Consider the following 27,862-nt stretch of genomic DNA (forward strand, 5'->3'; position numbering starts at 1 on the left):
GACCAATGGACCCACCGGGAGCCAGGTCCTTCTACACTAGGCAGAAAAAAAAATGAGCTGCTGGATGCAGTGTGAGAGGTTATAGCCAGTGTATAGTCAGGTACTGTGCAAGTGTTGCTGTTTTTAACACTTTCTGCCTAGTCCTCTCCTAAAGGGGCGATATAACCCTAAGGTCAAGATGAAGATGCTTTGTCCCTCAATGAACAAAAGAGAGAAAGTAGGTATCACTCTCTAATGTGTTTTGCAATTACCAACTACTCTGAAAAACGATTGTGCTCTATAAAGAAGAACTCTTCATAGTTTCAGTTTCTTTCAAAAGGTGCAATATTTTTTACAGCTAACTCGAAATTACCCCAAATCTGCTATTACAGGGGCAATTGCGTTTGGAATGAGAATGGCCCATCTGAAAGATAATAGGGTGGGGAAGGAAGCAGCTGCGTGGGATTGAGGGCCGGTTCACACAGCGAGGCGCGGCGAGGCGTCTCCGACTTACCTCGCCGCGACCTGCGGGGAGCTCAGCGGCGACTTGCAGAGGACTTCTGTATAGAAGTCAATGCAAGTCGCCCCCGAAGTCGCCCCGAAGTAGTACAGGAACCTTTTTTCTGAGTCGGAGCGACTCGAGTCGCTCCTCTCAGAACGGTTCCATAGTACTGAATGGGGGCGACTTGCGGGAGCGAGGCGAGGCGAGCCGTGTCGCCTCGCCTCGCTGTGTGAACCGGCCCTACGAGAGAGTCAAGGCAGATGTTTACTAGCATTCCAAAGAACTGAACGGCGGATCTGCTGCAACATCACAAGAGCAAATCCATGTCTTCACTTATCCAGTGGGCAAAAAAAATTGTTCCTATTTTCACTAACTAATCCAATAGTCTGCCTACCAAATCTTCTTAGGTTTCCATATCTATCCTAAAGATTAACTTTGATAAATCCGCAGCGATGGGGATCAATATAAACGCCGAGTGGACTGAGCTCCTTACAATCTCAGTTTAAATTCAAGTGGTCAAACAGCACCCTCAATTATCTTCGCACCCTTACACCGAGCGACTTGACACACTTATGCACTCCATTTTACACCTCTGTTAACTAAGACATGCTTGCTACTAGAGGAGTAGAATAAAGCCCCATACACACTATCAGTTTTTCTGCTGAGTTTTTCCTTCAGATTTACCAAAACCATATAATATGAGGTCAAACCTTAGGAGTTTCCAATTGTATGCAATCAGACAGGCCCTTGTACTACATGGCTTTGGTAAACCTGATGGAAAAACTCAACAGAAAAACTGATAGTGTGTATGGGGCATAAGGGACTTCACTCCTGGTTTGGTAGGTGTAACCTCCTCAAAATGAGTGCACTTCTGAGATTCCTATACTTACTACAAGCATTAAAAAATAAATAATATACTGCGCTATATGCAATATATTGCTACATACAGAAAAATAAATGTAACATACTGAAAACAATCAAATAAATAAAACCGTCCCCAGTGAAAAGTGCTGGTGCTTATGGAACAATGATGAAAAACCTCATATACAGTGCTGTGACTTGATAAGTAGTTCCGTGCTCCTTATGTGCTTAAATAGGGTGTCCCCCTAGTAGATGTGCGCTCACCCTTGGGATTGGACCAACTATTGCTAGTTAGGTCAAATGTGTGTGTGGGGGGGCGTCCCCTGTAGATATCCTCTGGACCGTTGGTTAACTATGATTAATGTTCCTCATATAGATGGATACAATAAAAAAAAAAAAAAAAAGATTTTAATCTTGAATTGAGTTGCGAGTTCAAATCGATTTTTCTCCCTTCAGAGTTTCCGTAACAGGGGGCATGTCCGCAGGCCCGTCGTGACAGAGCAAGCAAAACAATCGGCTTTGCAGAGCGCACAAAAGAACATGGGAGGCTGTATTACCGATCTAGACAGCAGAGGGGATGGGACGGGGAGCTCCACTGACGCGCTGACTCTGCCCCATGTAGCATGTATGCTCATAAAAGAACAGCTCTAGTTAGAGAAGTGATTGGAGTGGGCGCGTGTCATTGGAGCTCCCGTCCCGCCCCTTTATACTGGGGCCAGAAGCTCCAATGATGCACACCCACTTAGATCGCTGCTCTGTTCCAAGTGGAGCTCTCGGCCCCGCCTCCTCTCTGCTAGCTAGCACACGAATACAGCCTTCTGCGTCCCCTGTGCAGTGCACTCTGCAAAGTTGTCATTGAGGCCCCAATTCACAGGTAATCTCGTGCAGTGTGTCCGCAGTCTCTGGTAATCTCGTGCAGTGTGTCCGCAGTCTGACCCTCTCCTGTAGTATGTGTATTAAATGTGCCGCTTTACTTGCTCAATGACTTTTCAGTTAGAGAAAGGGTTTGCCTTTGCAATTTTGTTTGTTGATGCGCTTTAATATAATAAAAAAATACCCATTTTTTTGGGGGGGTAAAAAAAAAAATGGCCCAGCACTATCTCAAGGGTGAGTGCACATCTACTAAGGGGGCACCCTATTTAAGCACATAAGGAGCATGGACCTACTTATCAAAGTCAGGGCACTGTATATGAGTTTTTCATCATTGTTCCATAAGCACCACCACTTTTCACTGGGGACTGTTATTTATTTATTGTTTTCAGTATTTTAAATTTTTGCTTACACCAATTTCACATTGCAGCTGCACTCTGGTCCACATATATTAAACTACAAGCATTACCAGTCAAAATTACACCCGAGTACTTTAACCAAACACATTTCTTTTTTACTAAATTTGTTTGGGCACACTCTAAGCCGCGATTGAGTTCACTCACAGACCTGCAAAATTATTATTTAGCAGGTCATCTGGGATAAATTATTGATTGGAACCGACACATTAAGTATAAAACTCTGAACACAATAGAGCAAGGCCAGGCTTCTGTACTGTTGAAAGGGGCCGTGACCAGTTACCATCAGTCTTGACATCCCACCCTATAATAGGCAACACTCTGCGCATAGGTTCAAAGATCATACACAGGACTGCCATCTCCACTAGTGGTTCACCTCTTTGCTAATCCTAAGAAACCTGGCATTGCCCCCGGGATTGGAACAATCCGAATATAAGAAGATTTTGCTGCCAGGGAAGACCGTGCTTCACATATTTTAGATGCCAACAAGTTGCCCTCCATACAAACACTGACAAACAATACCAGTCACTTTCGACTCCCATTCTGGCAGGCATTAAGACTACATCATTTCCTACACTCCATCGCCAACCCGACACACTACAACTGTCTCCCAACGACCTTTGAGGACTACTGTAGGGAAGAGGGGGCACTGACACATGTACTCTCTTAAACATACATTCTACTCAGTTCCCCAGCAGACCAACCAAACTTGCCCTTTATACAGAAATGGGAGAATTACTTACAACACTGCTTTACAGATGGCAAAAAAACAAAACCCATCATAAACTTCTCCTTAAAATAGTCTATATGTACGAAGATACAAAGAATCTAACTATAACATACTGACCAGGTGGTACCATACACCCCAGCTACTACAGAATTATTTCCCCGAATACTACTGGCAGGTGCTGGAGATGCCAGAGAGACACAGGAATGTTGCTCAATGTCTTCTGGTCCTGCTCACTGCTACAACGAGTTTGTTAGAATAACAGTTAGAATAAACGCAGACATTCACAGACCATACGATCCCAGCACAGAGTCACAAAAAAATAAAAAAAAATCAATAGTGAGACATTTACTGGAAGCCACAGAATCTTGCATCCCCCACTTGTAGGGGGGGGGGGGGGGGGAGAGAAACACCTCCATCTATCGGAATGTGGTTGCTGACAGTAGAGGAAATTAAACAACTTGAACATCTAGTCCTCACTGCACAAGGTAAGCAAGAAAAACATTCTAATACATGGAGGCTATGGAACATGTTTATTCTGACGATGGACTACTCCTACTCAACTCTTAACCTGAACATCGCTTAGAATCGCTAAAACACCCGATGCGCCAACGCACTCATTGCCTTCGAGTCTACCTGCCCCTCTCCTCATTCTCCAAATGCTTTCCACGGGACCCAACGGATCCCCTCTTTGATCTTTTCAGTTCCTTTATTCACTCTATCAATACTCTGGGTCAGAGCAGCTGCACTGCTGCTTTACACCAAAAGGGATTATAACATTCCTCACGCAACAACTTAAGATGTGAATATCAGGTGACTTATGAAGTCATGGTACAGACTGTCACGATTTACAGTTATAATTGTCATGTATTGTATGTATCTAACAACCAGCAGATTTTCGTTGAAATTACCCATTTCCCACCATTTCTGATGTCATGATGGTCTTGTTCTGTATTTTTTCCCTGACTTTCTTAAAACAATAAAATTTATATTTGGAAAAAATAATAATAATATTATATAGTTCCTTTCCATGGGTTTAAATCGTGTATTTAGCTATTTGACAGGGGTTACTCTTCAAAAAAAAAAAAAAAATTAAAAAGTTTCAATTCTCATCTGAAAGAATTATTAAGCAAGCTAATAGAGAACATATAAAGCTACAGAGAAGAACAATTTCACCTAAAATGCAGGTCTTCCTAAAGTTGTACTCAATTACATTTAACATTATTCAGGGACTTCAAGGAGCAAAATATGTGCAATTTAGTTAGTACATACACAAAGCTGCAGCCACTAGTAGGAAAATAACCTTTACTACATGATCTTCATGAAGTTATTTTATATTACAAAGCATGCAAAACTCTCACCTGGCTACACACTGGACATATCAGCAGGGGAGAGCAAGGAGATCGTGCTACTGGAGTATTAAAGAGGAAGTAAACCCTGATGAGTTTACTTCCTTTTTCATTCCCTGCAAAGGCAAAGCATAATGGACTACTATGCATCGGGCAAATATCTCCTAAACCGCATAGGTTTGGGAGATATTTCTTGGACCTGCAGGTAAGCCTTAATCTAGGCTTACCTGTAGGTCAAAGTGGTTTGTAAGGGTTTACAACTACTTTAAAGGGAACCTTAATTCAACCCTCCAGTGTCCATTAAAACATTCACTTTTACTGCAGTAGGCTAGGTTCACACATGCTGCGGCTGCGGGTCACAGCAGGGGGTCCGGTGCATCCCTGTTCACCGATTCAAGTCTGAATTTTTTGCCTGAATTTGCACCTGAATCAGAACCAAAGATGCACAGGACCCTTTCTAAATGCAAACTGCAGCCGCCCAGGAGCTGTGTGAACTGACTCCACTGAGAGACAGACACACTCTGCTATCATGCAAATTGGATGCGGGGAAAACCTGTATCCAATTTGCATGTGTTAGTGTCCAGAAGCGCACTTCTGTGTATTTTGTTTCTGTTTTTTTTATTATTTTTTTTTTTTTTTAAGCCATACTGCTTTTTTTGTAAACTAACCAGTCAGTCTTGCAGCCAAGAAACTAAAATTTAAGGGATAAGATCACCTTTTTAGCAAAAATAATACACATATTTTTGCAGAAAAAATGATGATTATTTTTTCCTGTAGGAGCCTGGAAACCATTGTACCTGTGATGAGTGGATCAGGGGTGCAAAGTCATGGCTTCTGCAGACAAGCCCTGCAGCTTTTAGTCCATACCTGCATAGGACTGACTGTTTGAAAGCTGCAGGGCTTGTGAATGAATACAAGGGCGCAATCATCAGCGACCACACAGTTCATTCAAAGCGACAAGCCTCCTGCCGATGTGGCTGACTGTACTTATTTACTCATTAACAGGAAACAGCCACTATGTTTTTGAACTGTGACAGTGGGTGCAGAAAGAGGATCCACTGCCCATTTTGTGTGTGTGTGTGTGTGTGTGAGCACGAGACAGCAGGAGCTGGAACATGTTACATGTTCCAGCCTAAATACGGGTCTTCATCCTTTAGATAACCAGACTGAACAGCGATTATTAATAGTGGAATGAAAAACATGCCATACCGCAGCCATATCGCTTTACAAAAAGAAAAAGAAAAAAACATTTATAAAAAGCACAGCAATGTGCTTAGCTCACTGCCAGCTTTGGGAGCTTGAAGCCAGCAGAGCACTAGTAAATGAATGGAAGTTTCAAGAAAACAAAGTGGGGCGGAAGGCCTAGTTATGTAATCAAAGTCACATGAGCAGCCCTTCTCCAATCATGGAGCTAGGCAGATCTGCAGTCTTGCAGGTTCAACATTGGCGTTTGCATTTTATTAATGGGTCATAAGAGGTGGGTGTGTCAAATAGGGTATAACGGGAAGCAGATAGCAATAGCTGCTCTTCGGTATAAACTAGTCCCTTAATCAACTAACATAAAGCACCCTGAATAAAGTGTTGCTGGACATGACAGTGAGGCTTCTGTAATTAAACTATGCACAGGCACTTTTGTTACCTGAATGGCAATTTTCGATCGGACGCACTGAGTGAGTTGATGGATTACTTGTGCGTTCAGGCTGCCGCTGTTATCTAGGTCTCCAACTAAAACAGGAAATGCCTGGGAAAACAAAACACAAGAGCATAAGCAAGCCACCTTAACAAAGTGATTCAGTGCTCAACCTCAAGGCATCCCTGCTGAGCACATGTTGTACACTTATAAATATTTGTGTCACTGCAACCTGGCTAGACAGAGGCTCAATTTACTAAGCTATAACACATGTGCTCTGACAGTTATCAACTTATGAGCTAAAGAAAGCCTCAAACGCAGCCCCTGTCATCAACAAAGGGCCACATATAATGTTCAATATATGTAATGCTTGAGTAGACTGTCAGAAACTGCAGACCTAATAGGAAAAATGCGGTTCAGAGTGTGGACATGCTAAATCGTTTTTCTGGGAATATGCAGCAGAAGACAATATGAAACTGGGAATATATTACATGAGGCTAGTAGAGATCCAACGCTCCCACTACAGACTGCTGAGGTCAGAACCTTATTCCAAAATGGATTAAATTAATTATTTTCCTCAAAATTCTACCAACAAAACCCCATAATGACATAAATCAGTTTGAAATCCTTGCAAATTTATTTATATTTATTAAAAATAAAAAAATCCTAAATCCTATGTACATAAGTATTCACAGCCTTTGCCATGACACTCACAATTGAGCTGAGGTGCATCCTGTTTCCACTAATCATCTTTAAGATGTTTCTACAACTTGATTGGAGTCCACCTGTGGTAAATTCAGTGGATTGGACACAATTTAGAAATGCACACACCTGTCTATATAAGGTCCCACAGTGAACAGTGCATGTCAGAGCACAAACCAAGCCATGAAGTCCAGGAAATTGTCTGTAGACCTCTGATTCAGGATTGTATCAAGGCACAGATCTGGGGAAGGGTACAGAAACATTTCTGCAGCATTTAAAGGTCCCAATGAGCACAGTGACCTCCATCATCCATGAATGGAAGAAGTTTGGAACGACCAGGACTCTTCCTAGAGTGGGCCACTCGGACAAACTGAGCAATCAGGGGGAAAAGGGCCTTAGTTAGGGAGGTGACCAAGAACCCGATGGTCACTCTGACAGAGCTCCAGCGTTTCTGTGGAGAGAGGCGAAACTTCCAGAAAAGCAACCATATGTCCACCAATCAGGCCTGTATGGTAGAGTGGCCAGACAGAAGCCACATGACAGCCCACTTGGAGTTTACCAAAAGGCACTTGAAGGAATTTCAGACCATGTGAAACAAAATTCTGTGATCTGATGAAACAAAGATTGAACTCTTTGGCCTGAATGGCAAGCATCATGTCTGGAGGAAACTAGGAATCACACATTACCTGACCAATACAGTGAAGCATGGTGGTGGCAGCATCATACTGTGGGGATGTCTTTAAGTGTCAGGCTCAAAGGAACGATGAATGCAGCAATGTACTAAGACAACCTTGATGAAAACCTGTTTCAGAGCACTCTGAACCTAAGACTAGGGGCAAAGGTTCATCTTTCAACAGGACAAGGACCCTAAGCACACAGCCAAGATAACAAAGGAGTGGCTACCGGACAACTCTGTGAATGTGCTTGAGTGGCCCAGCCAGAGCCCAGACTTAAACCCAATTAACCATCTCTGGAGAGATCTGAAAATGGCTGTGCATTTACATTCCCCATCCAAACTGAGCTTGAGAGGTCCTGCAAAGAAGAATGGAAACTGCCCAAAAATAAGTGTGCCAAGCTTGTAGCATCATACTCAAAAAGACTTGAAGCTGTAATTGGTGCCAAAAGGTGCTTCAAAGTATTGAGCAAAGGCTGTGAATACTTATGTACATGGGATTTTTTTTATTTTTTTTTAATAATAATAAAGATTTCAAACAAACTTCTTTCACGTTATCGTTATGGAGTATTATTTGGATTAAATTCATTATTTTCTTCAAAATTCTACATTTTGGAATTAGGCTGTAACATAACAAAATGTGGAAAAAGTAAAGCGCTGTATAGGATCACGACCCTTCCCCATTTACTCCACACAGCCAGGAGATGCATCCCAAATATGTTGAAACAATCTCAATTACCCTGAGGGATAGACAAGGTTAAAGATAACAAGCCAATTGAGACTTTACTACTTACAGCAAAAGCACTCTCAATATATTGTGCTTGTTCTATTGGAATGAGTTCTTTTTTACTCCTGAATATGAAGCCATCATGTGTGCTTGTAGACACTTCCAGTTACGTTATCTATTTTGCGGCAATTATTAATGCTGTGCAATGAGACCATTTAGCTTTAAGGTTACCTTAACAGTTGAGATGTACTTAAATGTATATTGTACTGTATTAGGGACTTGCACAAGACTTTCATTGGCTTTCTTTTCATGAAAGCATTGCATTGTCTCCCTTGCATGAGTTTCTGGTTTAAAAAAAAAACAAAAAAAAAAATAAAAAAACCCTGTAGCTTTCACTGATGTGGAGCAATGCACTGGTCATAGCTGTAGGTCATTTGCATACCTCCTAAAGCCAAGCCAAAAAACGGCATTCCCCTGTTGCTAGGACATTACTATGATGCTCCCAGCCATTACTGCTTTCCCCCCTCATCACAAAAGTGAGCTCAGATTCAAAAACCCAAACATACATGGTGTTCTATCTTCCCTGTCATTGCAGTGCTGAGCTCAGACCTACTGTGATTGGTGAGGGGTTAATGAATGCATGCGCGGGAGAGGGAGAGGGCAGGGCGCTCCTGTGATTGTGGGGGCAAACAGTATCAGCTGGAAGCATGTTAGCAAGGTAGGATGGCGGAACACCATCTTTGGGATTTTTTATACCAGGCTTCAGAAGGTACATATGCTAGGGCAAGTCTATTTTTTAGTCAAAGCTGTACTATTTGCTTTTATCTACTGGCACCCCTTAATTGCACTGGCAATTTCTTGTATAAGTGAACTAACCTTTTAAATGAGGGTTAGTTCAAAATAAAGACAAGGGCGGCCTTTATTATATCTTTCAGAAATTCTGACACAAGAATGTGTTCTAGGGGAACAAAAGGGACCGAAACGCAGACAAAAGATCTATAAGACGAAAGCCCCAGTAATTACAGGCTTTTTTTTTTTTTTTTTTAATTAACCAGCCATGCAGAGAGAAATTTGATATCTGTGCTATGCATAAATAAGATGTGCATTTTCCAAATCAATATAACTTTTATATTAAATAATTTATCAGAAAAAATGAATTACCAACACTAGTGAAAGAATTGTATCCATGTTATTTACAAATAGCAGATGGCCATTTAGTCATATGACATAATTACAGTATATATGGAAAGAATCTACTGCTTTATGTCAACTTTTAAAAAACATTTTTAGTGTAAAATTTTAACGGTGTAGAATTTTCAGTTTAGTTAGAGATTATAGTGTCGCTTATTTGAATCCCGACCACGACACCATCTGCCTGGAGTTTGCATGTTCTCCTTGTGCTTGCATGAGTTTCCTCCCACACTCTAAAGACATGCTGGTAAGTTAATTGGATCCTGTCTACATTGGCCCTAGTATGTATGAATCTGTGTTAGGGACCTTAGGTTGTAAGCTCCTTGAGGGTAGTGACTGAATATACAATGTATATGTAAAAGCACTGCAAAAATTGACAGCGCTATACAAGTACCTGAAATAAATAAATTATAATTTTACCTCTGCTGGGCTCAGCTGCTTTGTTCCAACATATGTGGCTCCAAAATGATAATTTGAATCACCGACAGTACTGAGTGCGATTGTATGGTTTACCTGCGAGACAGGACAAGAAATTAGTTAAACAGACATGCTATATGTGCCAGACCATCTGTGAAAAAGTGACCGAAAGCAGCTCCAAAGTCACAAACTAATTTAAAAAGCTCTGAATCAAGTATATACTTTATCTGCAATAATGTCATTCATTCTGGATAAGACTGCCATCTGTGTTCTGTGACACTGCTCAACACTACACAAGTTGCTTAGTTGCTTGAGTCAGGAGCCATATGTAAAGATACACCATTAGGCTACATTCACACTGAGGCACTTTACAGGCACTACATGCTCTATGCTGTGTAGTGCCTGTAAAGAGCCTCTCCCGTGTCTCCAGTGTGAAAGCCTGAGGGCCTTCACACTGGAGCGGTGCTCTTGCAGGATGGTCAAAAAGTCCTGCAAGCAACATCTTTGCAGCGCTGTATTCATCACTCCTAAAGCGCCCCTACCCATTGAAAACAATGGCGCAGTGACGATTTGCAGTCAGTTTTAACCCTTTTTCGGCCGCTAGCGGGGGTAAAAACCACCCACTAGGAGCCAAAATAACGCCGCTAAAAATAGCACCGCTTTACCGCCGGCGCCCGCCTGCACCAGTGTGAAAGTAGCCTTAGTAATAAAAAAAAACAACAAAACAAAACACATTTATTCCTTACTATAGAAGGCCACTACCAGCCGGAACAATGGGTTCTCAACAGCCACAATAAAGACCCAATTCTCTATAACGCGGCGGATGTTAGCCTACATGTGTCCATTGATGCCCGCCGACATCCGATCCACTAAAAACAGACAGATGGGAATACGTTCGCCATCCGTCAGTCAGATCGGAGGACAGCCGGATGGAAATTTCCATCCGACCGCCCCATAGAGAACAGCAGGCTGTGTCACCCGCCTGTTTAGCAGGGATGAGAACAGCGATCCCCGCCGAGTAGGCAGATGCACTTGATGGATTCTGCTCCATCTGAAAGTGGCGCAACTAACTGCTTATAGAGTGTGAGCTAGAGTTTGGATTATATTTTGTTAGTAACACTCCCCTCTCCCCAGATAAACTACTTCTCTCCATATATGCATCTCTGTTGCTCCTTCAGGGAGAAATAGCTTTGAAAAGAAAAATATATTATAATATATTTTAACACTAATGCAGCCACCACATCAAAGGATTGCTAAGCTGCAAATACATAACATTTTTGGCTTTGGGTTTATTACTGTTTAAGGACGGTTCACACCATGGCCGCACATGGCTCACATAGAAATGCACTGTGCATTCCCGTGCAATTCAGACCGCATGCAAAACACTCCATTTGCGGTCTGCAGCAGGTGTCAAAAGAAAGTTAATGACACCCCAAACATAGGTTGCAACCACATGGTACTTTTGTACAAAAGCACAAATGCGATTTGGTTATAGTGCATGCACTACTTTTGGTGCAGTATGGTGCGATTTTAGCTCAATCAAAATCAATGGGCTGAAATGGCACTGCACTGAACCACATGTGAATTGCACAGCCCGTTCCTATGCGAGCATGGTATGAACTGGCCCTAAATGCATCATTACGTATATCATTATTTTTGATCATAGATAGGCATTAATGGGCCTTACCTGGAAATAGTTACTCAACCCTTTATTTACAGTAAGTTTCACACCTTCCATCTGCATGGGGAATAATTCTGTGAGAAGAAAGCAAATCAAAAAGGTAAATACATACACAGAAGTTTGTAATCTGACAAGAGAGACAGACACATGCTTTACAATCAATTTGTACTTAGGAGACTACTTTGGGCCAGTGATGCACTCCAACATAGTAATACACCATTGAAAAGGAGCGGGGTGGGGGGATTCCAACACTGGAAACCGAACTTCGCCCATCCAGAATGGACTGCCATTTGGGCACAGTGGAAGCTGCTGCAGATATGTGCAGGCACCTCTAGGAATACACTTTAGACCTGCTAGCAGCCTTTTTAGTTTTACAAAGTAAAATAGTCAAAAGGAAGAAAAAGAGGAAATTTGTAGCATTTTATTTATATTTGTTTATTGTATTCAGCCCCTTTGTGTAGGATTGTTTTATAGTTGTTAGATGTGAACCTTCCAATCACAAACACTGTGCTGTACAGGGGACTGGGAAAAGACAATATAAAGACAGTTTTCAGGTAGCAATAGGTTTTCTTTTTAATGCATAAATTTTTTTGTTTTAGAATGAACACATCTGGGTTAAAAGGCGTTTGACATTTGCCTGCAATCTTATTTAATGCCTTGCTAAATCCAATACGTACGATCTATAAGGTTCCACTATATGTGGGAATGTAGCCACTCATCTGTGCGGTCCTGAGGACTACATTCAGATGTGCCCATTACAATAGACAGGTGCAATGGTTCCTGGCATTTGTAGTGTAGGGACAGCAGTGCATGTAGCCGCAATATACATGCAATGCTCCTAACTAGAAAACCAGAAACCAACACTGCTAAATAAAATGACCTTTACCCATATAAATTTTATCTTTAGTTATACTTTAACATATAGCATAGAAGGCAGGGGAGCTGTAGCGCCCTCTGTCAACCAGTCATGGCTCAGGAGAGAATGAGGGATGAGAATGGCAAATACAGGATTTACCAGCCTAAGGCAGGCACAAAAGGAGTAGAGAAGATCTTTCCCTACCTATTAGGGCTGCAATTAACGATTATTATCATAACCGATTAGTTGACCGATTTTTTTTTTTTTTTTTTAAGGTTATTAACTGAACAAAGTGTGGTGTATAATTTAGTTAATATGTAAAGTTTTAAAAAAGGGCAATTTATCCCTACTCCCTAAGCTTTTGTACCTTTACAGAGTTCTCCCAATACCAGTACCCCCTTACTTCCACTGTATAATTCAGGGCTGAGTATTTAATTATATATGGGGTCCCACGAGACCCAGGATAACACGATCCGTCCTACTTCGTCACCACAGAGCCGGGGGCCTGGGCGTGCCCAATTTTCACCATTATTACCATGCTGCCCAGCTAGCCCAAATAACACTTTACCACGCCAAAGTCGAAATCCCTATATGGGCGAGTCTGGAAGCTGTAGATCTCCACATTATACCCCTAACAAATCTCCTCTGGCTTTCTTCTGCCGCTCGAGGCCCCATATCCAACCCCTTAACCTTACACTCACTGAAACTCTGGGATAAGTTGCGTAGGCCATTCAAATTAATGTCCCCACATTCCCCACTCCTCTCCTTCTTGAGCCATCCCGAGTTCTACCCTGCCTACACTACACTCATCTCATTCCGGGCCTGGGCACAAGCTGGCTTAACCCGAAAATGCGATCTGGTGGCAGGCGGTACAGTTAAACCGTTCCTATCCCTTCAAGCCCAAGCTCAACTCCCAAATAAAGAGTGCTTCCGTTATCTCCAAATTTCTCATTTTACGCAAGGGATTATAGGCCCCGCTACAGACTCAGACACACCATCGTTATTCGAAAAAATATGCGACTCCGACCCGCATGCCCCGGGCATCATATCTCAGTTCTACGAACACCTTACCTCTCAGCCTTCGGCGCTCCCAGCATATGCGCAGTGTTGGTCCAGGGACCTATCTCTGAACCTGGATGGACACGACTGGTCTGATATTTGGCTACATACTAAACTCTCCTCACAAAATATCGTTGCCTTGGAAGCGAGTTATAAAGTCCTCATGCGATGGTACTTAGTACCGGACAGAATTGCTAAATTTCTGCCTTCTTACTCGCCAAATTGTTTCCGCAATTGTGGTGAAAGGGGTACACACTTACATATTTGGTGGACTTGTCCGGTGGTACAATGCTTTTGGGCAAAAAAAATTCTAATTCTATCCACTTTGATTCATGAACCATTAGACCCTGATCCAGCCCTGGCCCTCTTAACCACTTCCCACCCGGCCAATGCATATATACGGCCGGGTGGGAGCCGTCTACTCCTGATAGGCCGTTCAGGAACGTCCTTCAGGAGTAGCGGGATCGCGCGCGCTCACGCAGCGGCGCGATCCCGATGTGCTCGTGTCACCCGGACACGGCACATCTCAGATCGGCAGGAGGGCTCTGTGATTGGCCCTCCTGATCACATGACGGCCGTGTCCAATCATGGCCGTCATGTGATGTAAACAAACAGCCGGTTGCTAGGCAATCGGCTCTCCTCTCCTCACACGGAAGTCACCGCTGAGGAGAGGAGAGCAGAACGCTGCAGCCGGCTGATGATCAGTGAGTATGGGCTGCTTTTTACAGCTTTTTACTCACTGATCATCAGTGTAGTGTAAACACACAACACACCACATAGTACAAAGACAGTCCCCACATATGTCCCCAAAACACACATGTCCCCAAATAATAAAAACACATGTCCCTAATAATAAAAACATGTCCCCCACATATGTCCCACTAAAATCACATGTCCCAATGATTATCTGCACACATATGTACATGATCATTTGCGTACATATGTCCGTGATCACACAAACCAATTATTATACACTTAACGGAATTTTTTTTACCAAAAACATGTAGCAGAATACATTTTGGCTTAAATTTATGACAAAATTTGATTTTATTGGATTTCTTTTCAAATAGAAAAAAGAAAATATTGTTTTTTTTCCAAATTTCCGCTATTTTTGCGCTTATATCGCAAAAAAAAAAAAAAATGGAGTCGTGAATAAATAACACCAAAATAAAGCTCTATTTGTGCGAACAAAATGATAACAATTTCATTTGGGTACAGTGTAGCATGACCGCGCAATTGTCACTGAAAGCGCTAGAGCCCTGAAAGCTGAAAATTGGGCTGGGAAGGAAGGGGGTGAAAGTGCCCTGTATTGTAGTGTTAAAACTCCTATCCAAATTCTTACACTATAGCGCAAATGCGCCTCTCTCTGCAAGTCACTACGGCCGCTAAACAAACTATCGCCAAGGCCTGGAAAAGCCCCACCTTGCACGTTGCTGAAGTTAAAAATAGGGTCACACAAGCAATGATCCATAACAGAATTGAAGTGACTGTTCAGGACACTATTCCCCAGCACTCTAAAATCTGGCAGCCGTGGGTTGACCACTTTTTACCACCAAATTTTGATAGACATTTGTTAGAACCATAGCCACATATATCCCCCTACCCAGCCGTTGACTGCTGGTCCCTATATATTCAATGAGAGCCGGCCGACCCCCCCATCCCTTCCCCTTCTTCCCCCCTCCCCTATATTCTCCCCCCCCCCCTTTCTTCTCCTGCTCTTTCCTCCTTCCCCTTTTACTCCAACTTCCTCACCTTCTACTTTACTGTTTCTTTCCCATTTGTACTCACATGCTGTTTATGACCACCTTCGTGGTGACATACGGCTACACTAGTTACGGTCTAATTACCTTGTGATTTTTCACAAACTGAAGGCTAGTTATTCTGTTCAATTGTACACTATAGTGTCCTAACCCCAACGTGCACTACACATTTCTGTTTCTATGATATGGAGTGAAGACCTGGTATCGGTTAGGTTACAGATTTATCTACCCAGTACTATTATACTGTTTTACTATATCATAACCTGACTTGGTTTGGAGTACATTTTGTTCTCATTTCTTTTATCTTGTACAAGACAAACTGTCAATTTTTCTGTACTTTATGTATTTTTTACCAATAAAAATTTTGAACAGTGAAAAAAGGGCAATTTATTCTTAAATATCCCTATGCAGTGGTTAATATAACCAACTATATGGTTAAAGAGCAAAATATCAAATCCATTCTGAGAAGAACAGACAGAAGAGATATACTGTATATACTATTAAAAGGGTGAATCTGTTAAATAACAGACTCAGATTATTATTTTTTTAATTGAAAAAATAAATGTCTTCCTTCAAAAAAATAAAAAAAAATTAATTTTAAGAACAATCGTTCGATTTTGAAAGTTAGTGGGGTCAAATCAACATTTTCAACCATAGTGACGGGAAAATTTGGAAATAGAAAACTTCTTGGTCAAAGGAATTTTCACACAGTGTATGCGGTTTTCGTTCAGAAATTACACTCATTTTTAAAACAAGTGAAAATTTCAGTTTGCTTTTGATCTGTTTCTGCAGTGCTTTTTGCTGTGTTGATTTTTGCTGCAATTTGCGTTTTTGCTTTTTTTTTTACCAATTGTTTTTGGGCAGATGATAAAAAAAATAAAACACATAAGCACACAAATTGCTGCAAAAACGCATTACATGCTTGTCTGCAGCTTCTCCATTGAAGTATACTGTATTGAATCAAAAAAGCAAAGGTTTGCGTTTAAAAAAAGTTCCTGACCCTTTCCAAATACGCAGCGGCTGAAAAAAGCATAGATGTGAACGTATCCCATAGGAAACCATGTACATGAACTGTAGTGCGTTTCTGCAAAAAGCACCAAAAAATAAATAAAAAAACAAAGATGTGGACAAAAAATAGCCCTTCATAGTACAAAAAAAAAAAAAAAAAAAAAAAAAAAAAAGAAGCAGATAACCACTACTGTAAGGGGTTCATTTTTTTACTGTAGAACTGTGAAATATTTATAGTAGCGATTATTTGCTCTTTTTGTACTATAAAGGGCTCAATTTTTTATTTTTTAACCCCATTATGTTACTGGCCAATTAATCAATTACGAAAATAGTAATCAATTAATTTCATAATCAATTAGTTGTTTCAGCCCTACTACCTACCCTGTTTCCCCTAAAATAAGACCTAGCGTGATTGTCGGTGTTGGCTGCAATATAAGCCCTACCACCCAAATAAGCCCTACTCTGTTTCCTCAAAAATAAGCCCTACCCTGAAAAGAAGACCTACAAGGACTTTAACTAGGGCTTATTTGGGGGGTAGGGCTTTTATTGCAGCTATCACCGACAATCACACTAGGTCTTATTTTAGGGGAAACAGGATATATGCAGGATCTTCCCCTGTAGCGTGTGAAATGTTTAGGCAGAGAGAAGCAGGTGCCAGGTTACCAGAAAAAAAAAAGTTCACATCCTGTACGCCAGGTCCAATCTGGCAGAGATCTGCGTCAGTTTTCTAAACTGAAAACTGCCCACCCACTGCAGTTTCTAATATACTCAGAAACTGGGCAGGTTCCACAGATAGACTTGAAACAACCCCATCTGCTTTGTTAAAGGGGCCCATACCACTCACACCAGTTTTCCTTCACCAAAGCTTTGGGAATTGACCACAAAAAAAAATCTATCAGAGGAACATGGAGAATTGCAAGAGGCTGTCAAAGCAGCACATCGAACGGAAAATGTATAAAAAAGTAAAAGATCTCTGTATGTGTAATGCTCTATAATTTTATGTATAGATTCTCATGTCATACTTTTTCATGAGAAAAAGTCAAATTGCAGAAGCTGTTGCATTTTCTGTTCTTACGATTATAGAACTCCGTGTCACAGACTCACCTTTGCATTTGCGGTGACACTCTTCAAAAGTTCCGGGATTAGGTAAGCGCTCCTCCTGAGGTTCCTTCTTTTCTGCTACTTGTCCCAGGCCAGAGACGGGTGGCATGGTGAAGCCAGGAGGCACAGATACTAAACCGGGTCCCACAGGGGACCCTGCAGGAGGCGGAGAGGGAGAGCCGGCAGCCAAGACATTCCCCATGATTACTGTGAAAACAAATAAAGGGAAACATTTAAGAGGACATGCTTTTTTTTTTTTTTTTTTTTTTTATTAAATCCTCTTTATCTTGGGTCCCCCACCAGGGCTTCTGGCTTTCCTACCCTTTAATAACCCCACTAGCAAGCTGGTTGTTGGGGGGGGGGGGGGGGTTGCACGTAAACAGTCCTTTACCTTAAGGCAGAGAGTGCCTGAAGGTAAATAACCTTTAGGCTTTTCAACCACTTTAACACAAAATGCACTAATCGCTTCTTGCCCACTTCCTCTGATATAGCCTAACCCCTGTCCCCAGATGTAGGTTTATCTCAATCTGATGGCTGTGGTCCCACTATTGTTTGCATCCAGAACTGCAAGTCTTCACTTTCCTGACCCCTACAGATTTTTGGACTGCCTCTGATCCCCTCTGGCCTTGGAAAAAAGACACACAGACACACACTAGTCTTTTTGCCTTTAGTTCTAATTTAAAAACTGGTGTTCCCAGAACACAAGATTATTAAAAACTGACACTTTTAGTAGAGGGTCAGTCACAGCTCTAACAACATGAAAAGAAAAGCCTTGGGCAGGTACTGTGCATATATGAATTTAGGTTGCAAATGTTTACAGAAGCCTTCTTAACCCTTCTTCCTGTGTTTTTTTTCTACTCTGGAAGTTTACAATTTACACCCCTCCCAATCAGGAAGGCCATAAACAAGCACATGTCTCACCATGGATGTTAGAATAGATCTGCCCATCTAAATTCTGTATGGTGGGCCTAATAATCAACATACCAAGGCAGTAGGTTCCGGACGACAGATAAGAAGTTGCACGTAGACTAGGATGCAAAAACATACTGTAGATCAGAACATTAAAATGCTGATCTTTTACTTTGCCCCTCCCTCCTAAGACACCCTATTGGTCCTTTAATGTAACGGACAGCCTCAATCCCCAACAGGGAGGCTTGGATGACGAAGTGCCAAAAGTAGAGCTATGCATATAAATTCATCTTTCTAGTCGGGTCTTTTGAGTACACAGGCCAAATATCAAAGGGCTAAAAAATAAAAAAATAAAAAAATAAAAAAAGCCACTTTTATAAATGAATGATTAAGCCTAAAGCCAGCCATACATGGATTGAATGGCAAAAGAATTAACTAAGAATTTTTGTTCACATTTAATACCATTAGTGAGCCGCAGCAACAAACGATTTTCGTGCAGCCATCTAATTTGAGTGATCGGCACATTAAAAATTCATTAGCAATTCAAAAAATTTACAATCAATAATGGGAGAATCGTGTGAAAAATACATATCGAAAAAGAAACGCACATGAGCTGTGACCTGGAAAAAAAAGAAGCTTCCCAGCCACGAAAATTCTTTTCTGTAGCTAAATGAGGTGAAATTGAAGGCTTGGTTGGTCAAATTTCACAATCAATGGTGGCACCATCGGATAACAAAACCCCACACATTTTCTGATCTTCAAAAGAAAACTTTGTTAGGAATTTGACCCAGGTATCGTCTGAGATTTTTCTTGTAATCCAGTAAAACAAAGCAAAGAGATTCCAAATAAACTTGAGCCTGATGTTCACTGCAATAACGTCACCGCTGCATGTGCATTTTGGCCCCATTGACAGCGCGATTGTACCATTACTAATAATCCTGTTGCCACACCATGGATTGAAACAGGATTAACAGAATTCCATGTTGCCATGCCTCTATCATCAGCACTCACAGCATTGCAGTCCAGTATGAGCGATGACCCATTGAGAATTTTTTCAAACACCCCATGTAACAGGGGGTGCCAACGGAAGCTTCAGTCATTCAGATTGCAGGGCGTTTTAAAAGATAGAGATTAGTGGCCTTACGGTTAGGGATGGAGTTCTGCTCTTTCTCCTTCTCTTCCACCATATTCTGGATTTTTTTTTGATTGCGGTATAAATGACAATGGTCCCAAAAATGTGTCAAAAATATCCGATGTGCCCGCCGTAATGTCGCAGTCACAATAAAAAGAAAAAAAAAAAAACGCTGATCGCCACCATTACTAGTAAAAAAAAAAAATATTAATAAAAATGCCATAAAACTATCATTTATTTTGTAAACACTATAACTTTTGCGCAAACCAATCAATAATCGCTTATTGCAATTTTTTTTTACCAAAAATATGTAGAAGAATATGTATCGGCCTAAACTGAGGGAAAAAAAAAATGTTTTTATATATTTTTGGGGGATATTTATTATAACAAAAAGTAAAAAAATAATGCGTTTTTTTCAAAATTGTCGCTCTATTTTTGTTTATAGCGCAAAAAATAAAAACTGCAGAGGTGATCAAATACCACCAAAAGAAAGCTCTATTTGTGGGAAAAAAGGACGTCAATTTTGTTTGGGAGCCACGTCGCACGACCGTGCAATTGTCAGTTAAAGCGACACAGTGCCGAATCGCAAAAAGTGGTCTGGTCTTTGACCAGCAAAATGGTCCGGTCTGTAAGTGGTTAAAAAAACTCACCATGCTACTTACTTAATACCTTGGAATGTCTATTTTCTAAAAAGGGGTCATTTGTACTTTCCTGACTTGTTAGTGTCTCAAGAAATTAGATACACCTGATGTACTGAAGGCCTGATCAGATGTGATCAGTATTCAGTGATTGGCACCATAGTTTGTAGACTGTATAACTTTCACAAAGACCAAATAATATACACCAGTGTGGGTTATTTTTCCCAAAGATAGGTAGCACAGGGCTCGACAAAACCCGGGCGTCAGGTCGCATCTGCGACTAGAATTAGCAACCTGGCACCTGGGGCAGCACAGCTGGGGGTATCCGCGGACATCCCCCCCCCCCCCCCCGGCGTGATCGCGTCGGGTCGTTCCGCCGGTAATTGAGGCCGCGGCTTTGAGGCCTTCTGCGGTCCTATGATTCCTTCTGGAATCTGGCGCCCTCTTGTGGTGGCCGTTGGTATGACAACCAGCAATGCTAATGGAGCTTCCGCTGCCTGTTTTTTATTGCCTGCCTATCTCCTTCCCTTTATTTAGAACCCCTAAACATTATATATATTTTTTATTCTAGCAACCTAGAGAATAAAATGGTGGTCCTTGCAATACTGTCTGTCACACCGTATTTGCGCAGCGGACTTACAAGCGCACTTTTTTGGGGAAAAATAATTTTATTTAATAAAAAAAATATAAGACAACAGTAAAGTTAGCCCAATTTTTTTTTATATTGTGAAAGATAATGTTACGCCAAGTAAATTGATACCCAATATGTCATGCTTGAAAATTGCACCCGCTCATAGAATGGCGACAAACTTTTAACCTTTAAAATCTCCATAGGCGACGTTTAAAAAATTCTACAGGTTGCATGTTTTGAGTTACAGAGGAGATCTAGAATTATTGCTCTCGCTCTACCGATCACGGCGATACCTCACATGTGTGGTTTGAACAGCGCTTTCATATGCGGGCAGGACAGGGCGCGTTTAAAAAAAAAAATTCTTCTCTTTTTTTTTTTTTTTTCACTGTTCTTTAAAAAAAAATTTAGTCACTTTTATTCCTATTACAAGGAATGTAAAAATCCCTTGTAATAGAAAAAAGCATGACAGGTCCTCTTAAATATGAGATCTGGGGTCAGAGAGACCTCAGATCTCATATTTACACTAAAATGCAATTTAAAAAAAAAAAATTGTCATTTGAAAAATAAATAAATAAATAAAATGTGCCTCTAAGCCCTTGTACACACGGTCGGAGATTCCAACAACCAAATCCGGAGTAATTCTGGAAGAGGTCCGGAAGTGATGTTGCATACACACGGTCGGACTAAGTTGTCGGAAAATCCGATTGTACATAACGTGATGACGTTATTTCGTTAGACGGGACTACGTTCAGGCTAGTAGCCAATAGCTTTGGTCTAGGAATTTGATCTGAGCATGCGTGGCACCTTGTCTGTCGGAGTAGGCTACACATGATCGGAGTATGTCCGATTGGAGCATTTTGTCTGAAAATGTTACCGGCAAGTTGGAAAAATTGGTCTGTCGGATATTCCGACGGAAACAGTCCGATGCAGACCACACACAGTCGGAATATCCGACAAAACGGTCCGATAGGAAACATTCCGATGGAATCTCCGACCGTGTGTACAAGGGCTAAGAGCTATGGGCAATGACTTGGAGACAATGGCGGGGGCCATCTTCCCCTCACTCGTCTCCATGTCAGGCCAGGGACAGGTTCGGATCGCCGTTACCGACCTGGCTCCTAACTTTTTTAGCTGGCTCCTAGATTCCAAGCAAATTTGTCAAGCCCTGATGAGCAGTATAAATTTTGCCCAAAATTTATGAAGAAAAATTACTAATTAGCAAAATTCTATGACAGAAACAAAGAAAGGGGCATTTTTTCACAAAATTTATTAAATTGTATTTATTTTTATAGCACAAAAAATTTAAATAAAACACTAGTGATTAAATACCACTAAAAGAAAGCTCTATTTGTGTGGAAAAAAGGACGCAAGTTTCATATGGGTACAGTGTTGCATGACTGAGTAATTGCCATTCAAACTGTGAGAGCGCTGAAAGCTGAAAATTGGTCTGGTCAGGAAGGGGGTGTAAGTGCACTGTATTGAGGTGGTTACTGTGACTGTTTGCCAATGAAGCCTATGCATTGAATAGAATATCTGAATGTGTTCACCATTAACCAGATTCAGATATTATATGTGAATGGGTAGCTATTCTGTGACTTTTATAATATTTTTTAATTGCATTTTTATGACTTTTTATAGCCCAGATTAAGGGGGAGGGGAGTCTGTTTGGCACCTGAATCTGGTGTGAATCAAACTTTATCCCTGCAACTTCAAACTCTTGAACGTTTGTCCTGCTAGTGTATGTGGTTTCAGGTCATTAACAGCCAGGCAACTAGCATTTTAAGTGGTGGTCAGCAACAGCAGCCTCCATATTTAGGCCAACATAGACTTCAATTCCCCCCTCCCACCATTTGTACAGAGTAGGGAAGGGTTAGAACCCCTCTCTAAGATTGTTAGCTCTGCCTGGGGTTATTTGCAGTGACTTCTTAGTGTGTTACTGGGAAAGGAAGTTAGCAGAATCTTGCCAACACGGATAGGGCTCGAATGTCGATCGGGTACATGTTGCTGCCTGTGTCTCCACTGATGGTATTTACTTCCTGCAGTGTCTCCAGGACATGAAACGGCGAGGAATCTCCCCAACGGGGACACAGACCACTCAATGAATGGGGGATGAATCAAAGGTCAACCTCCTTCATTCATAGATCAATTTTCATTGGTGGAAGCTTTAATACAGCTTCTATGAATGGAGATGGATGGCAGAAAAGGTAGACATAGTCGGCACTATTGGCGAGTGCCTGTGACAGCTCCATCAGATCTATTAATCTCCATGGCACCGGAAGGGGGTTAAAAGGATTGATGTGTTAAACTAAATCTCAAGCCAGCAATACAAGGGACTACAATACAATACACTTCACATTGAACGTATATATATTGTCCCTAGTGCCGATTTTTGAAAAAACACTTTTGAGTAAACTTAGGCTTTAAAGGGTTAGTTCACCTTTTCATAAAAAAAAAAAAAAAAAAAAAAAAAAAAAAGGGAAACGTGAACTAACACCATATACGCCTCCGGTCTCCGCTGTACATACCTACATCAGTAATGAGCTGCACCAGTCCAGGGTTTTGAAGTCCATAGTCCCCTGCCTCTTCTTTCTGATCTGTGATCGTTTAGAGCCATGCTCCGTGCCCATACCAACCAATCAGAATAGCTCTGATCCACCCCAGAAGCCATGCAGAAAGAAGAGGGAGAAGAGCGGAGATTACAATTACTTGGACCCCTACAACAGCTGCATGGGCACCGACAGCTCAGCCAGTGTGTGCAGCGGTCTGTCCGACAGAAGCGCCAATCTCAAAACCAAATCAGATAAGAGCTTGCAGTGGGGTGGAGGAATTAGTGGGGCAACATCACATGACCTTGTCCCTGAACGAGAGGGGATCCCGCCCACCATAATTTTACTATGCGGTGGGCGGGAGGTGGTTAAGGCAGTTCTGAAAGCAGAAGGGGGTCCAACCCGGTACTAGCAAGGTGTACCTAATAAAGTGGCCAGTGAGTGTATATACACACACACACAGTAGCTCGCAAGAGTGAGTACACCCCTCAAATTTATGTAAATATTTTATTCTATCTTTTCATGTGACAACACTAAAGAAATTAAACTTTGCTACAATGTAAAGTAGTGAGTATACAGCTTGTATAACAGTGTAAATTTTCTGTCCCCTCAAAATAACTCAACACACAGCCATTAATGTCTAAACCACTGGCAACAAAAGTGAGTACACCCGTAAGTGAAAAAGTCTAAATTGGGCCCAATTAGCCATTTTCCCTCCCTGGTGTCATGTGACTCGTTAGCGTTACAAGGTCTCAGGTGTGAATGATGAGCAGGTGTGTTAAATTTGGTGTTTTCCCCCCTCACACCGGTCACTGGAATTTCAACATGGCACCTCATGGCAAAGAACTCTCTGAGAATCTGAAAAAAATTATTGTTGCTCTATATAGAGATGGCCTAGGCCAGTGTTTCTCAAATCCAGTCCTCAGGCCCCCCCAACAGGTCATGTTTTCAGGTTTTCCATTATTTTTCACAGGTGATTTGATCAGTTTCACTGCCTTAGCAATTACCACAGCCGTTTCATCTGAGGGAAATCCTGAAAACATGACCTGTTGGGGGGGCCTGAGGACTGGATTTGAGAAACACTGCCCTAGGCCAATGTTTCTCAACTCCAGTCCTCAAGGCACCCCACCAGGTCATGTTTTCAGGATTTTCCTCAGATGAAACGGCTGTGGTAATTACCAAGGCAGTGGAACTAATCAAATCACCTGTGCAAAATAATGGAAATCCTAAAAACATGACCTGTTGGGGGGCCCTGAGGAATGGAGTTGAGAAACACTGGCCTAGGATATAAGAAGATTGCCAAGACCCTGAAACTGAACTGCAGCATGGTGACCAAGACCATACAGAGTTTTAACAGGACAGCTTCCACTCAGAACAGGCCTCGCCATGGTCAACCAAGGAAGTTGAGTGCACGTGCTCAGCGTCATATCCAGGGGTTGTCTTTGGGAAATAGATATATGAGTGCTGCCAGCATTGCTGTAGAGGTTGAAGGGGTGGGGGGTCAGCCTGTCAGTGCCCAGACCATACGCCGCACACTGCATCAAACTGGCCGGCATGGCTGTCATCCCAGAAGGAAGCCTATTCTAAAGATGATGCTGAAGACAAGCAGACTAAGGACATGTATTACTGGAACCATGTCCTGTGGTCTGATGAGACTGAGATAAATTTATTTGGTTCAGATGGTGTCAAGCGTGTGTGGCGGCAACCAGGTGAAGAGTACAAAGACAAGTGTCTTGCCTACAGTCAAGCATGGTGGTGGGAGTGTCATGGTCTGGGGCTGCATTTGTGCTGCCTGCACTGGGGAGCTACAGTTCATTGAGGGAACCATGAATGCCAACCTGTACTGTGACATACTGAAGCAGAGCATGATCCCCTCCCTTCAGAGACTGGGCCGCAGGGCAATATACCAACATGATAACGACCCCAAACACCTCCAAGATGACCACTGCCTTGCTAAGGAAGCTGAGGGTAAAAGGTGATGGACTGGCCAAGCATGTCTCCAATCCTAAACCCTATTGAGCATCTGTGGGGCATCCTCAAATGGAAGGTGGAGGAGCGCAAGGTCTCTAACATCCACCAGCTCCGTGATGTCCCCATGGAGGAGTGGAAGAGAACTTCAGGGGCAACCTGTGAAGCTCTGGTGAACTCCATGCCCAAGAGGGTTAAGGCAGTGCTGGAAAATAATGGTGGCCACACAAAATATTGATACTGTGGGCCCAATTTGGACATTTTCACTTAGAGGTGTACTCACTTTTGTTGCCAGCGGTTTAGACATTAATGGCTGTGTGTTGAGTTACTTTGAGGGGACAGAAAATGTACACTGTTATACAAGCTGTACACTCACTACTTTACATTGTAGCAAAGTGTCATTTCTTCAGTGTTGTCACATGAAAAGATAGAATAAAAGATTTACAAAAATGTGAGGGGTGTACTCACTTTTGTGAGCTACTGTGTGTTAAGCGCTGCATAAATTGTTGGCACTGTAGAAGAACCTGTAAGCAAAATCTGCCCACCCCCCACGCAAAGAGCTGCCTTGTGTCCCCATTGGGGAGATTTCCCACCACTTCCTGTCCTGGAGACATAGAAGGAAGTCAATCCTATCACACACTTCCTGTTTCAGGGTGACAACACACTGCCCCATAGAGCCAGGGAGTGTTGTCACTCCAGGACAGGAAGTGCACTACTAGCAGGAATATATAGAGGGATAAAAGGCCTGTGAAGGGAAAACTAATGCAGGCTGCACCCCTGAGCGGTAATAGATGAGATTTGTATTGGTAGGATTCATGTATTTCTATACTATGGGGTGTGGACCCCTCAGGGATGAATGTTGATGAGCACTGGGGGTATTAGTAGGTAGGTAGTTCCTATGATTTGGTACTGTGATCATAATCAGGGTGACACCTCTCGATGTAGGCCATGGTGTCATCAGGACAGGCCCCTCCCCCACTGACCCCCAGCCTCAGCCCACCTTGTACTTTCCTGAGGAGGCCAGCTGCAGCCCCTGGTATCAGTGTGCCGCCTCCTCCTCCTCCACCAAGTCCCATTCATACTTAGTGTGCCATCCTATGACCCACCCAGCCCACCATCCCCCTCCACTATCCCCGGGTACTCCTTCCCCCCCACTCCCTCTCCTTCTTCCACAGCCCAACCTCACCTTTCCTCTCCTCTCCTGCGCTCTCCGGGATTTTTCACATACACTCAGACACGATACGAGCAACCGAGGCCGCTGGCCGTCCCAGCCCCGCCTCTTCTTCTTCGCGATTGACGGAGAAGCGACGCCACGCCCCCTCTCTATCCCCTCATTGGTCCGCAACTTCCGTCAATCAGCCGGCTTCTTGCGGCGCAGCCTAGCTTTGGTGCCCAGGTGTCCCGCGATTGGCCCCTTCTCGGCAACCTTGGCTTCCTATTGGTCGGAGCCCGGCACCGAGGTCGTAGTGCAAGGTCATGTGAGCCGCCCCACAGTTCCACGCGCTTACAGGCTGAGGCTGCCATTTTTTTGGGTGGTTGCCGTAGTTACGGTGACGTAATTTTTGGCGACTAGTGATGACGTTTTTTTCACAGTTAATTAAGGACATTGAGGGTAGTAGGTTTGAGTTCCCAATCCTTTCCTCCAGTACTGACAATGAATCTGAGGGGGGCTAAAGAGACCCTGTCAGGCTCCAAACAGAATGGCAATTCCACATAATAGGAGAGTGTATGGCCACTGCTCCACCCCTACGTGTCCTCTCAGGGCCCGGGCACATGGCGCTTAGAGCTGCAGGGATAAAAGCTCAACACAAGGAAAAATAAAAAACAATTGTTCTCTATGTGCCCCATTCATGGGAATAAAAATGCAGTGCAATGCGTATGGACGCGTTTCGGCGTGGAAATGTAAACTTTATCAACCACCTCCCACCCACCATATAGACAAATGATGGTGGCGGGCAGGCTCTCTTGTTCTGGGACGACATCACCGCGCTTGTGTGTGGGGGTGGGCAAGTGTGGCGGCTGGCAGTGTGTTGTGTCCCTGGGATACAACGCTTCCCCCATCTCTGAAGAGAGCCAGTGACGCAGCTCTTTACCCATGTGATCAGCTGTCTCCAATCACAGCTGACTGCATGTAAACAAGGAAATGCCAGTGTGTGAGGAGAGCCTATCAGCGGCATTTCCTCACCCTTGATGAAGTCACGTGATCTATGACGCAACGCGTTGGGAGAAGCCCAGTTGATGTCACTTCCGGTTGCGGCCGAGACCAGAAATCCTGTTGTTTGTGAAGCTGATCATCGCCATTTTAACTGTAAGTTTGCTGCTGTGTTATTAAAATGCTTTATTGGATTACTGCACCATGGAGACTTTCCTATGTTACACGTGAACTTTATATGGAGGCGAGTGAGGATCTATAAGGAGAATATCAGCACCAGTGGAAGCCTTATTATCAATCTGGCTGGATGTCCCAGGAGAAGGACTTCATTGCTTTGGAGCTTGAACTCACTTATAAACAAAGGCTAAACTAGACCC

At 42.6% G+C, this 27,862-nt stretch overlaps 1 protein-coding gene across 1 annotated transcript in view; it reads right to left on the bottom strand.

The window, feature by feature from the left end:
* Positions 1-26,678, bottom strand: part of TOMM40 (translocase of outer mitochondrial membrane 40) — a 39,155-nt gene extending 12,477 nt beyond the window's left edge. Inside the window, exons 1-5 of the mRNA XM_077457224.1 lie at positions 26,520-26,678; positions 17,513-17,716; positions 11,732-11,799; positions 10,048-10,140; positions 6,344-6,445 (exon numbers count right to left, since the gene is read on the bottom strand). Of these exons, the coding sequence (XP_077313350.1) occupies positions 6,344-6,445; positions 10,048-10,140; positions 11,732-11,799; positions 17,513-17,711 (462 nt within the window). The 5' untranslated portion in view covers positions 17,712-17,716; positions 26,520-26,678. The remainder of the gene's footprint in view (positions 1-6,343; positions 6,446-10,047; positions 10,141-11,731; positions 11,800-17,512; positions 17,717-26,519) is intronic.
* Between the last annotated feature and the right edge of the window lie 1,184 nt (positions 26,679-27,862).

Source organism: Lithobates pipiens, unplaced genomic scaffold, assembly GCF_037356315.1.
Source record: "Lithobates pipiens isolate NorthernLeopardFrog02 unplaced genomic scaffold, aLitPip1_a1.2 Scaffold_27, whole genome shotgun sequence".
Lineage (NCBI taxonomy): Eukaryota > Metazoa > Chordata > Amphibia > Anura > Ranidae > Lithobates > Lithobates pipiens.